The sequence below is a fragment of the Acanthochromis polyacanthus genome, chromosome 2 (assembly GCF_021347895.1).
Source record: "Acanthochromis polyacanthus isolate Apoly-LR-REF ecotype Palm Island chromosome 2, KAUST_Apoly_ChrSc, whole genome shotgun sequence".
NCBI lineage: Eukaryota > Metazoa > Chordata > Actinopteri > Pomacentridae > Acanthochromis > Acanthochromis polyacanthus.
Genome location: NC_067114.1, coordinates 9,006,661 through 9,020,123, shown reverse-complemented (window position 1 = coordinate 9,020,123; position 13,463 = coordinate 9,006,661). Strand labels below are relative to the sequence as shown.

The following is a 13,463-nucleotide window of genomic DNA, read 5'->3' as shown; positions in this document are numbered from 1 at the left end:
TTGATGCATGAAGCACATCTCTTTAACATCTCTCTTCATCCATGTGTTTGCAGGTCTACACATTTGAGATGCAGATCATTGAGGCTAAAGCTAACTTTGCTGGAGCTTACAGATGTGAAGTTGCATCCAGGAACAAGTTCGACAGCTGCAACTTTGACCTGACTGTACACGGTGAGTGGGTTTACAACTGTGTTTTTAAAAATTTCATCCATGTTTCTTCAAGATAATTAGATTCATGGCTACTGTGATTGATCTTTCAGAGGCCCGTGCTGCTGAAGGTTTGGACATTAGAGCAGCTTTTAGGCGCACGTAAGTTTGATAAAGAGTTCATGATGCTGTTGATTCTCATTGTTCCATTACCAACTAATGATGATAATGCTTAAAATGTTTCCTTCACAGGGCTCATGCAAGCATTTTATCATATATGAGGGAATCCTTGATAGGTTAGCTAATTTATTTACATCAAATTGTATTTTAAATGCATCCTGTAATTCTGCAAGACGTAATGTAATGCATGTTAGCAAGTACTGTTTGAACAATAATTCTACTTTAATCCACAATTGTGGAGTTTGACATCACATTATTCTGTTTCTTATCAACACCACAAGCAGTCACATGCACAAATTATGAGAATCACGATGTTGTGCTGATGGTGTGTTTAGTCAATATGAACTCATTTGAGTAGGATATACAAATACAATACGTTTTTCAACTTCTACCATCTATTGTCATCTCTTTCCATACTCTTAAATCAATGTAAAAATGTTTTTTTTCTTCACAATAAACTATAAGGTGAAAACAAAAATCAAGAAAGAAAAAAACTGACAGAAATTTGCTTGATTCTGCAGGGATTATTCACTACATGCAAGCATGAATCACTTTGTTAAAGTTGAGGTGGATTTAAACTATACTTTAGGTTTATTTAATTTGTATTTTATTACATATATTTTGTTGGCTTTGAAAGATGAATTCATTTTTTGGCCAGCGACAGTATAACTCGAAAATCTAACCTCCAAGAGACTCTTCTATGCTTTTAAATTTAATGAGGAGCAAAACTGTAACTGTTAATTTGCTGTCAAACTTAACACATTGTTCGTTATATTACATTATAAGAATTTAATTGATTAAAGTAGGTTAGAAAATTACAAACATACCACTGAACTAAGGTGGATTATTACCATGTTGTACGTGAAAAATAACTGGAAATGCTAACCCATCAGGAGTGAAGCCGGTAAGAAGAGAAGTGGACCAGGATCAAGGTAGTAAAGGGGTTTGTAGCAACAACGGAGGCTCGTACTCAAACTCCGAGGACTCTGATTGTTGAAGAACAGAAAAACCAGGACCAAGATCAGAGACTTTTTCTCTCTTCTGTGGCCTGTTTCTTCTCTGTTTTGTTGAATTTTTGAGAGGATGACCACAGAAGGAAGACCATGAGAGAGCTCAGTGCAGGACTTCCGTAATTATAGCAGCTGTAATTGTGTTAACCTCCGACTCCATGTGTGCAGATTTGCTTTATTAAACTGTCAAGTAACATGTTGTAGTAGCTGCATCTGTCAGCTCTCTCTGATCTCCTCCTGGGTCTCAATCAAAAGCAAAGAGCCAGCTGCACAAACAGCTACCCGGCAGCGTGAGCTTTGACGGTGGTTTGATCATACTGAAAGTGCAGGATGTGCTAAGACACACGGGCTTTTCAGTAGACGAGCTCTTCCACGGGGTTTCCACACACAGAGGAAGTGCAGCTCTTGTGTGTTGTAACATCACCGCATAAACCAGACACTCACCTTCTAATCCTGCAGTCGGATCAGAGGCAGGAGACAAGCACACAGTCCAGTCTATGACCTTGTCTTTATCTTTCATCCTACTGATTAGCGACCAGCAGAACCCGCTCCATAGGGGCTGCGTGTTTTCCTTAACCTTGAGTGTTTTTGCATTGTTCTTGTTTGGATGGCTGCTGTTGCTAATGCTCTGAAGGAGCAGTTCTGTATTTTGGGGGGAAATACATTCTATGTGTAATTTCCAATAATTAAAGGAGATTTTCAATGCTCTGCTCATTCAGTTTGAAGCTGTAATAAAATGCAAAAGAGAAACAGCAGTTATCCTTGGTTTCATTCTTGCAGCAGACCTTTGTTAGGTCGTAGTTCTCTCTTTTCTTTAAAGCCTCCCTTTTCACCAAAACTCTCCAATAAGGATCAAAGTGCCTCTAAAAGAAGGCCATCCAAGCATCCAAAATGCTGCCTGTTGTGCCGTTAATGTGTTGCGATTTCTGTAGAAGCACAGATGAAAATTAAGTACAAAATAATTGCCTGTCTATGTGTTGAAAGGAAGAGGAAAAAGGAGCAAATAAAGTGTAGTTAAATTGTGTTGTTATAAGTAGTACCAAAGACTGAGGACCATGCAGCTTCTAAAAGCGCTAGTCCTGATTCTGCTTCCAAGAATAGGACAAAAATATTGCATAAATAAATTCTCATATTTCCCAAAATCATGACGGTTTCCTTTAACATGGCAACACCTGCCCGTCCAGCAAAACACCTGCCTGTACATGCACTTCTCCGATGCATCAATCCACTTGTTTCCTTCCAGTTCTACAGAGTCATCCTGTCCAATCCAATGAGTCTGTTCTAATATGAGCCTAACTTTGGTATTTGCATACTTGTGTTGTGCGATTCGATATTCCCAAAGACTTGCATATTGGAACAGGAGTAAACAGGTGATGATTAATCTTGTGTACAGTTTGGGGAATGTGGGTTGTTAAAAAAACAAACCATGTCTGTGTATTAGCATGTTTCTGCTGAGGAATAATAAGCAAAAGGCAACTTGTGCTGTTAATGTGCTGTGATTTCTGCAGTAGCACAGATGGAAATGAAGATTCAGGAGAACTGGACTTCAGCGCCTTATTAAAAAAGAGGTAAGCGCTTGTAAAATAATAAACAAATAATTGCAGTAATTTGAAGACTTTAAGTGTAAGGACACATTTTAAAATGAATCTTTCCCACACTCTCTTTTCTTTCTGGACTATCCTGTGTCTTCAGAGAGTAAGCCACTTCTGCCTTTGCAAACTAAAAGTTGGAATGATGATGAATGAACTAATGGCACTGATTTTCAGGCAGAGACATTTGAATATTAACTCACAATGCATAGTGACAAGCGAGGGCGACATCGTATCAGTTGTATCTGGATTTTAATTTGGACTTTAATTTGAAATTTACAAATACTTCTTTGGCTCTTGTCCACTGAAATTACATTCTATTTTATATTCATACTAGTACATATGGCCATAAAAGTATTCAACACGCTTTTAGGTTTTTACTGTTTATTGCTTTTAAACACTGAATTGTGGTCAATGTACTAATTTTTCTTTTACTGCAGTTGTTACCTGTTCCTAACCTGTTACGCTTTATGGGACAGTGGCAATGGGAAAGCCACCATGGAAAAAAAAAAGATAATAAATCTTATTTAGAATTCACCAGATGGCTTGTGAGAGACTCTGAAGTCATGTGAAAGAAGGTTCTTTGGTGTGATGAGACCAAAAGGAGCTTTCTGACCATCAGAATAGATGCGATGTTGGCGGACACTAAACATTGTATACCATCGCAAATCCATTTACTATTTAAAGCACGGTGGTGGCAGCATCATGATGTGAGGATGGTGTAATTGCTGCTAAAGGTCAATTCACTAATTATTGACTAAAAGCTGGTGAAATCTTTGACACTTTTTTTGTAAATTCTTATCAAAAAAAGTCAACTTATATTGACCATGATTCAATGTTGAAAAGCAATAAAAGGATTCCAGGTGCTGCATGTACTCAGCAATTTCTTTCACAGCTCAGATTTTTATATTATGTGGTCCTGAAAATCTCGTCACCCTCTCTGATCTCACCTTTGTAATGAAACTAATCCCACTTTAGATTACTCCCCTGATCACACACAGTATATCATCCTGTGTACTCTAACTCACACAATACTTCTTTAATAGCTGCCAGGTATTTGTTTAGTATAGATACTGGAATTCTCTGTCAGGAATTCACCCAATGAAACACATTTAACTCATATCAAACGTCACTTTTATTTACGACACACTATTATCAGATACCTATCCACAAAAAAACTGCACGTCACATCAAACTCCACACAAAGCCCAACGGTTTGTGTTTGACTGCTACTGACATTTAATGCGTGTCTGCCTGCTTTTGTGCAGTCTGACCTTTGTTGTAATATTTGTTTTAAGAGCATATTTTGAATATGCTGACTGCGTTGCTTTTGAAACGTTGTGTTTTAACGTGTCTGGTTTGCTTTGCCGTATTTGCCTCTTGGGTTCTACTTCTGAATGAGCAGCAGTTTCGTAAAATCCTCAAAGTAAGTGAGATACTGCTGACATGCTGTCTGGGTGGTTTTGTGGTTTTATGTTTAGCGTTGTTTAATTTGCTTGACAACAATGAATTCTCCACTATCATTTCATACTAATGCTGGAACCATTATTAGGTGTAATTTATTACTAATTAACTGAAAATCTACAACATAAATGACATAATAAGAATTCATTAATCATGTTTGCACAAATCAGTCAATATTGTTTACAGTAAGTTTTACTTTGACTGTTAATAAAGTACTTTAGGTGAGTATTTAATTAACAAATGTCCATCAACAAGCACAATACTGTTCATTTCTTTGTATCCAAGCACACTAAGATTCTTACAATATTAAACAAATATGAAAAAATTGCACATAATGTGATCTTGAAGCCAAACTCCTGGATACAAGAGAGAGACAACAAGAAAATAGGCAACAGGAACTTTAAACACTGATGGTCTAGAAGAATAAACTGTGGTCTATGGAAGGGAGGAGCAGCTCACAAATGTAATGAAACTGCTCAAACAATAATAGAAAAGTCAAAAAATAAGAATAAAACCTGGGGAAAATAACTGAGGTCAAATGGAATATGTATTTACTACTGAAATAAAAACAATACTCAGATGAATATAAAGTTGGTGTTGTTTTCTGTATCTCTGTTTTTGTTTTTTACCTTGACATTTAAACACGATTTTTTTTTTATATAATATTGTGGAAGACATATTGTGCAAAATGAGCAGTCAACACCAAATCTGAGCAATGATAGTCTCAAAAAAACACAGATTCAGAATTATGGGGTTTCATACGTGACAAACTTGCGGAAACAGTCCTGTTGACTTGTTTAGATTTAGCTTTCTTTCTTCAGATTTGGTTTCTGGTTCATGTCGCATATGACTGAATTACGCCAATATTAAACGTTTATACAATATGTAGTATAGAGCAGAAGGTGAGCTGGTGTGCTCAAGTCATTTTTAGGCAGGAAAGATTATTTCCATAAGAAAAAAATATGAAATATTTAACTCAGATTTCATATAAATAGCATTAGCTAGCTAACAATCATATAAACAGATACAATCATAATCAAACAACCCTGTATAAAATTATATTTTCACTTCACCATATAAAAGAACACAATAATACAATCAAAAACAAAAAATATATGATGGAACACGTTACTGTTCAAAATTAGAAGCATTTATAGCCTAAGATTATCAGTCTTCTGACTGTTTACATCACTTGAAATGAGTAAGCAGTGGAAGGATTTTAATATTCATCAATTATAATCTTTGAATAAACTGTGAAAATAATGAATAATAGTGAGTATGATGTGAGATAATCATGAATCTATCAATGTTTGGGTGACTGCATCTTTTGTACTGCATATGCCTGATGTAATTTATATTCGTGATGGCTTTAAACGTGTGTTTGGCTGCTTTCTGTGTGTCAGAGCTGTTCAGGCGAATTCAGATCCGGACGTTGACGTGTGGAAGATTCTCAGCGGCGCTCCCCCCTCAGAATATGAAAAGATTGCGTTTCAACACGGTATTACCGACCTGCGAGGGATGCTCAAGAGACTGAAGAAGATGAAGAAAGAGGAGAAGAAGAGTGAAGGTTGGTGTTCAGGGTTTGTAACAGGCACCGCTTGATCTGATGCTAACAAAACGCAAATAAAGACCTGAGAGTGACAGATGACTGTGTTTTATTTATGCACTGAAACGCAGCTTTCCTCAAGAAGCTGGATCCTGCCTACCAAGTAACAAAAGGGCAGAAAATCAAACTGGCGGTCGAGGTCGCCAATGAAAACGTTGAGGTGAAGTGGCTGAAGAACGGACAGGAAATCCGACCAACTGGAAGGTTTGAGTTCAGCTGTACCTGCAGATCTTCATGCATCCAGCAAAAATTCACAACTTTGTTACCAAATGTTCTTTAATTCTCTCTCCTTCCTCTGCTTTTCTATGACTTTCTACCTTGTCTTCATCCCATTACCAGCAAGTAAGTGCAATGCATTTTAACAATTGAGCTACATTAATAGATTCAGACTTTTTGAAGAAAAAACTCTAAATATTGTGTTCAGTGTGTAATAATCACTCTGTTCCATGTTCAGGTACATATTTGAGAGTGTCGGCAACATGCGCTACCTCACCATCAACAACTGCTCTCTGGCTGATGATGCAGCATATTGCTGTATTGTGGGAGAGGAGAAATGCACCACCGAGCTCTTTGTTAAAGGTATTTAAGGTTTGGAGGGAATTTGCAGCACAACAAGAGTAATACGGCTTGCAGTTAAATCTCTCCTCCTTATCTGTTTACTGCAGAGCCTCCTGTGACAATTGTGAAAAATCTGGAGGATCAAATGGTCATGAAGGGTGAGCGGGTGGAGCTGGAGTGTGAAGTCTCAGAGGAAGGAGCCAATGTTAAATGGTTAGATTTTCTTTTAATAACCCAGCTGTCAGGTGGTGGTTTTGAAATGGCCTTGGATCAGAAATCCTAAAATAAAACAGCCAGCGCAGATCAAATTCAAGCTAAACATCCCGAAAATGTTCCATTTGTGTGCGTTAATAAATAAAATCAATGACTGCCAAGTTAAGTGTCAAAAAAATCTAATCAAATCGGGTTCAAATCAGCCTTTCATTCAATTTTCAGGCACTCTGAAACAGTTGCTCAGACACCCAGCAGATGGCATTTGAGGTTGTCGTGTCTTCAGACAGATGCCAGACCTCTGAGCACAGCGACGGCCTAAAGTAATGCTGCAAGCTGTAAATTATCACCTCCATGAAAAGGTCACATCAGCACTTCAGTGTGTCCCACGTGACCTTTTTCTGAAGGAGAAAGTTGCTGCAAATGTATACGGTGCTGTTATTTCAGTTGTAGTTGTTAGAATGTGGGCCAAAGATCAACATGCGCCGGAAAAAGTCAAATGATTGAAGCAAAGAGGAGTACAGAATAGCAACAGGCTGGAAGTAAAAAATTACAGTGAAAACATCAGTGAACCCAATGTGATAATTGTTATAAATCTATCTGGACTCTAGGTTGCTATGATTATGTGATTAATCTGTGCATTGATGTTTGTTTTGGGAATAGTACATGTGAAGGTCAATTTGTTGACTTGTGTACAAGCTTTTATTCACGTTTTGCATTGTTGATTCAGCAAATGGAGCTTGTGTCACTTTGATTATGTGATCTAAATGTGAACAAAACAAGTGGTCAAATACTGCATGGGCAGGTGTTTATAACAAACTGAGATGTGTTTGAAAGCTCCAAAAATAGTCCGCAGGACCTTTGAGCTTGGATTCACTTTATCATCTAATGTTTTTCAACGAGTGTAAAAGCGGCTCTTAAAGGTACACTCCTCCATCGTGATACCGATCAGAATAATTCTGGTGAACATCTGTGCAGGGAGAAAGACGGCGTGGAACTGACGAGAGACGAGTCCTTCAAGTATCGCTTCAAGAAAGACGGCTGCAAACACGTGCTGATCATCAACGAGGCTTCCAAGGAAGACTGTGGCCACTACAAGGTTAAAACAAATGGCGGCGAGTCCATGGCTGAACTCCTGGTGCAGGGTGAGTGTCGGTCATGGTGTGAGTAAAGTATGAACCACTGTTGTCAGTGAGGAATTCTCCCAGCACGCATTCTCGTGCCCTACCAATAGCTGCACGGCCTTGCCTCTCTTGGCATGCTGTCTATCTTTGGGACGTAGCCCGCATCATTCTGCCAAGGTTGCTGCAGCGACGTAAGTCTGCATGCCAGCTAAAGTTAGAAGATGTATATTTCACCTGAAGGGCACAGGTCTGCTCAAATGGCCTCTCTGATCTTTGTTTTTTCCCTGCTTGATTAAATGTCTGTTTGTCACATTTTTTTTCAAGAGCTGCTACCTATACGTACAAACAAAAGCAAAAATAAATAAATAAGATCAATTATTCCTGTTTTAAATGCTACACCCTCATCTTTTATTTGCTTCAAAAATATGCAATATTTCAGAAGCAAATTTTCCATGAGAGTATAAAATCAAGTCAATAAATAAAGAGAGTTGTATGTTTTATTACTAGAAGATAGTTTTCCCTCTAGTACCAAGTTGGCCGCTGATGCTGATGAAACCTCTTCAAAGAACACATCAGAGTTTTGTAAGTTCCTTTTCCTGAGATATTAGTCAGATGTTGTATATGTTTATAGTGTGGTGGATATGCTTAGACGTCTTAATTTCAATCTACAGGTGATCTAAAAATGATGGATGGGGACGATTCAAACTCATCCGTACATGGACGTAGGCAACAAATGAACTCCAGCTAGTTTCCCCCCAGTAACCTTTTCACCTCACAGAGCAGAAATATTCATCACGAAACAAAATTAATATCTTACAGCAGCTATCATTTCGTCCTGGCTCCACCGAGAACGTATCCTCTCACATTTGCATATATATTCATGTGTGTGATATATATATGTGTGTTTTGTCCCAGGGGTTGTTGTGTGTGGATCTTGCTCGCCTTCCATTTAAGTTTATCCGATCTGTTAATCGAACATCCAGCCTGCCAAGAATTACCAGCTGCCATCGTGCAGCAGGGATCAACACCTCAGTCCGCAGCAGAACTCCCATTATAATGCCATTCCCGTCGTATTTGTTCTCCCCCCCGGCGGCGAGCTGACGTAAAACTGGTGTAACCTTTACAAGGAGCGTGGTGTGACTTATCTTGCCCAGATAATTTCTTTGGGATAACTTTAATAACTCTCATTTACATTATTTCCTGTGATATACAGTAATAACCTGAAGGTCCTCCATCTGGTCTCTTCATATCCTCCCACTTTATTTTCGGCCATAAATCCAATTAACTATTCCCCTTGTGTCTGTTGCTAAGCTACAACACACAAAGGAACGCCTCATGCTCGAAAATTATTACCACATTATCCACGTGAACAATAGCTTCATCTAATTTTTCTTTTTGATCAAATTATCCTCACACATCATCATTTGGCTGCTTCCTCCTCCATCGTCTCGTGAAGAGAGCGCCTCCTCTCACATCTGAAGGCCTCGACCGTTTGAGTTGTCTCCTCTTTGAGCTTGTGTGTTTTTCCTGACTGTGCAGAGAAAGAGCTGGAGGTCTACCAGAGCATTGCAGACCTCACGGTGAAGGCGAAGGATCAGGCGGTTTTCAAGTGCGAGGTGTCGGATGAGAACGTGAAGGGAACATGGTACAAGAATGGTGTGGAAGTCAAGGCTGACGCCAGGATAAATATCACGCACATTGGCAGGTGAGGACACTTTTACATGTATTCATTTCACTGCTTATGTGCCAGGACTCCACAAACTAAACTTCTATGCATGTAGGATCCATAAACTGACCATTGATGAAGTCAAACCTGAGGATGAGGGCGACTACACGTTTGTGCCAGATGGCCACGCTTTCAACCTTTCTGCTAAACTCAACTTCTTGGGTAATATTGGCAGTTTTGCTTTGTTAAAATCAACACCATATCAAAAAAATGAAACTTAAATGATTCCTCATTCTGTTTTTTTCTGGATATCCTAGAGGTGAAGATCGATTTTGTACCACGTCAAGGTACCCAGCCACAAACCTACTCTGATTATACCAGATACAAAGCAGAAGTAAGTCCATTCTAACCATTTACATCACTTTCTAAGATCCTCCTAAGATCCACCTGGACTGCATGGGTCGCACGTCCGACTCAACCATCATAGTGGTGGCTGGAAACAAACTGCGTCTGGATGTCCCCATCACCGGAGACCCAGCACCCACAGTGATCTGGACCAAAGGAGAAAAGGTAAAACAGATATGAAGGCTCACATTATTAACACCAGTTCCACCTGTCCAGAGCGCAGCAGGTAAGAGCTGAAAAACTGACGCTTCTTTAGTCACAAAATACATACTTGCAAGCCTGATGAATGTGGGCACAATTAAACAATGAAGCTCTAATATAATATAAAACAAGCTGAGGAGATGTGTTTTTATCAAGTAACTATTCTGAGGCTGAAATAACTATCACAAATGCAAACTCATGTACTTGGCTGGAATACTACCGGTGCTTCTAACAGTTCAAAACAATTATGCTAACTAGCTTGCTGGTCCTTGATTGGAGGAGGAGGAGAGGTTTCATGGCCTCGCTTGGCTTTTTACTGCTTTGCTCTGCTCAAATGTAGGCTAGCTCTGTAAAGCCTGAGGAAGGAGAGCCAGAAGGGGGCGCAACTTCTTGGACCACGAGCAATGGGGAAGTAAGTGCGCAAATATGCATGTACACACCTGTTTACTGACTCTGTAATCCAAACTGACAGCACTGTCATCACGTTTGCTATCTTTCTGACATGATAGGTAGACTCACATGTACTGGGATTAGAAATGTAGCTGGTGGAGAAGTGTAAGGTACACTTGTGATCGTGTTACCACTTGACCTTTGAAGAGATAATGCCATGATAACCCTAAAGAATTGATCTTGCAATTCAATAGGTCGTCTGTTGTATTGATTAGCTGCTTGAGGAAGAACACACTGAAGTAGTAACAGCTAAACAACATGAGAAACACCTTCGCCTGCGGCTATCACTGCACACGTTTCTTTTACATTTGTGTGTCAGTTAAGAAAAGGAATAAAAACTGCTTGTAGCATCTGTCCATGCCACTAAGGTAAGAGCATGTTGTGGATCTTCTCTCAGACAGACAGGTCAGAGGACACTGAGCAGTAAGTACTTCTTTTAAAATGGTTTTATAAAGTAAAAAAAAAGTTTGGGGTCACCCAAATTTCATGTTTTTCATGAAAACTCACACTTTTATTCATGTGCTAACATAACTACACATACACATAAATACACACATGTGATTATGTAATCAAATAAATTAAGGTGAGAAATATTCTGAAGCCATTTGAATTAAATACCTCTTTCCAACAGTGTAAAAAAATTCATCCCTTTGTGCTGTGAAACTCAATAAAGGACACTGCCGTAGCTGTGCAACTTTCTCTTGGGGTCATTTTCCGGTCAGCTCAATCAATACATGCATTGACAGGAATATTTTTTTTCAAGCTGCAGAGTATCACCTCATGGATGCGACAATATATCCAAATCATGAAACCAACACTGGTACTGCATTTGCACGTTGATATCTTGAGATATATTTTCAAATCAACACGTGTTGTTCGCTCTGGAAAGCATGATATTTCAGAAACTCTGTGCTGGAAGGTGACATGTTTGTCAGAACCTGTAAGACGAGGACTGACATTGACTGCACCGCATCTTTTGTACGTGCAACTGTCAATTTTGAGACTTCACTGTGTAGGTCATCACAGAAGGAGATGGCAGGGTCCATGTGGAAACCACCAAGGGTCACTGTATCTTCACCATCGAGGGGGCGGAAAGGCAGGACGAGGGAATCTACTCTGTTGTGGTTCGAAACCCAGCTGGGGAAGACACTGCTGATATCAATGTGAAAGTTGTCGGTAAGACAGAGCTTGTCCGCAGTGAACTCAAGAGCAGTGATGTCAGTTTTTATCATCACTGTGCAAATAAAACCCTGAGTTCTGCCACATACAGTCACGAAACTGATTCCAATTCTTTAAAAAAAACTGTGAAAGCACTAATCACATGAACTATTTTTCCCCACCAAGATGTTCCAGACCCTCCTCAGACTCCCACAATCATCAGCGTGGGCGAGGACTCCTGCGTCGTCACCTGGGAGCCTCCTCTGTTTGACGGCGGACAGCCAATCATTGGTAAAAACGCAGGAAAACGCCTCATTATGTGCTAAGATTTTGCCACACTGATGACACCAGCAACACAATTTAATTCCGTTTGAACTCTCAGGTTATGTGCTGGAGAGGAAGAAGATCAAGAGCTACAGGTGGATGAGGCTGAACTTCGACCCCTACCCTCAAACCACCTATGAAGCCCGGAGGATGATTGAAGGCGTAGCGTACGAGATGCGAGTTTACGCCGTCAACAGCATCGGCATGTCTCGCCACAGTCCCGCCTCAAAGTCGTTCGTGCCAGTCGGTGAGTCTTTCATTAGCTGCTGCATGCATCACTCAATCACATATTCAGCAAAGGGGACTGATATATAATTAGGGAGCTTTTTGTAACATAGTTGACATTTTTGCTGTTTTCAGCCCTAAAATCAACATGGCCGCCTATAACAAAACACCACATGGCATTTTTACAGAAACATTCTTCTAAATATTATATATACAATTGATTAATAAAAGAAAGTTATTCATAAAGATACTGTAGTAAACCTGTTGACGTGATAAATCCACACTACTCTCACACACTACTTTATATTAAATAGTTAAGAAAGTCTTGGAGACCTGCCAGTCTTTTCTTCAGGAGGAAATGACATCATGTGGAGCAGGTCATGTGATCTGGAATTAACAAACTTCCTTGAAAGGTGTTTTTGTAATGGGTAACTTAGTTGAACACACAGATACAATTTGTTATTTTCCATATCAAATTTGATATATTTCCAAAAACGAAATATCTGTCATGATTACCTCAACTTAATAAAAAGAACACAATCAAAAATCTTTTTAAAAACCTCATTTTATTATTGTTTGGCTAAATAGAAGGTAGTTGTTATTAAATTCGGACGGTTGTTTAATTGACATTTAGTGATATCCAGTCATTTTTTTTGATTAATAAATGATTGTTTCTATAATAAATAATTATGAAATTTGTAAAGACATAATGATAATGAACATAAAATACCTTTTTGGGGTTTTTGTTACTTTTAATAAAAATGTACATAAGATATATCCCACAGACTTCAAAAGTCCCTCAATTATATATTGACCCATTGAACGTCATGTATGTTAGATTAAATGAGCCAAATGGACTCTTTCTGATGGACCACAGTATCGGGACTAGGTTGTTCTCTGCTGCAGTGGTTGACGCGATAAAGTCGACATGTCTGAGTTCGGTGGTGCCTGGTTCAGTCAGTCTAAGGTTTCACTAAAATTCTACAATTCTACAATTTCATTTAGCAGACGCTTTTGTCCAAAACGACGTACAACACAAGCAAGAATTCAGACATAAGGAAAAACCTGTAGTAAGTGCAAAAAGTGCTTCAAGTGCTTCACTAAGGTCACAGCTTCTGATTTACTTGTGGCTGTGACAGGATGGGT

General features: G+C 39.1%; 1 protein-coding gene across 1 annotated transcript in view; it reads left to right on the top strand.

Annotated features, from left to right (window-relative positions):
* The window catches only part of mybpc3 (myosin binding protein C3), a 40,800-nt gene that overhangs the window by 7,248 nt on the left and 20,089 nt on the right, over positions 1 to 13,463 (top strand). Inside the window, 17 exon segments of the mRNA XM_051959953.1 lie at positions 54 to 171; positions 261 to 309; positions 2,846 to 2,940; positions 5,796 to 5,957; positions 6,068 to 6,200; positions 6,336 to 6,338; positions 6,451 to 6,575; positions 6,662 to 6,767; positions 7,743 to 7,909; positions 9,428 to 9,593; positions 9,670 to 9,776; positions 9,872 to 9,901; positions 9,985 to 10,124; positions 10,501 to 10,572; positions 11,627 to 11,786; positions 11,955 to 12,059; positions 12,151 to 12,339. Of these exon segments, the coding sequence (XP_051815913.1) occupies positions 54 to 171; positions 261 to 309; positions 2,846 to 2,940; positions 5,796 to 5,957; positions 6,068 to 6,200; positions 6,336 to 6,338; positions 6,451 to 6,575; positions 6,662 to 6,767; positions 7,743 to 7,909; positions 9,428 to 9,593; positions 9,670 to 9,776; positions 9,872 to 9,901; positions 9,985 to 10,124; positions 10,501 to 10,572; positions 11,627 to 11,786; positions 11,955 to 12,059; positions 12,151 to 12,339 (1,927 nt within the window).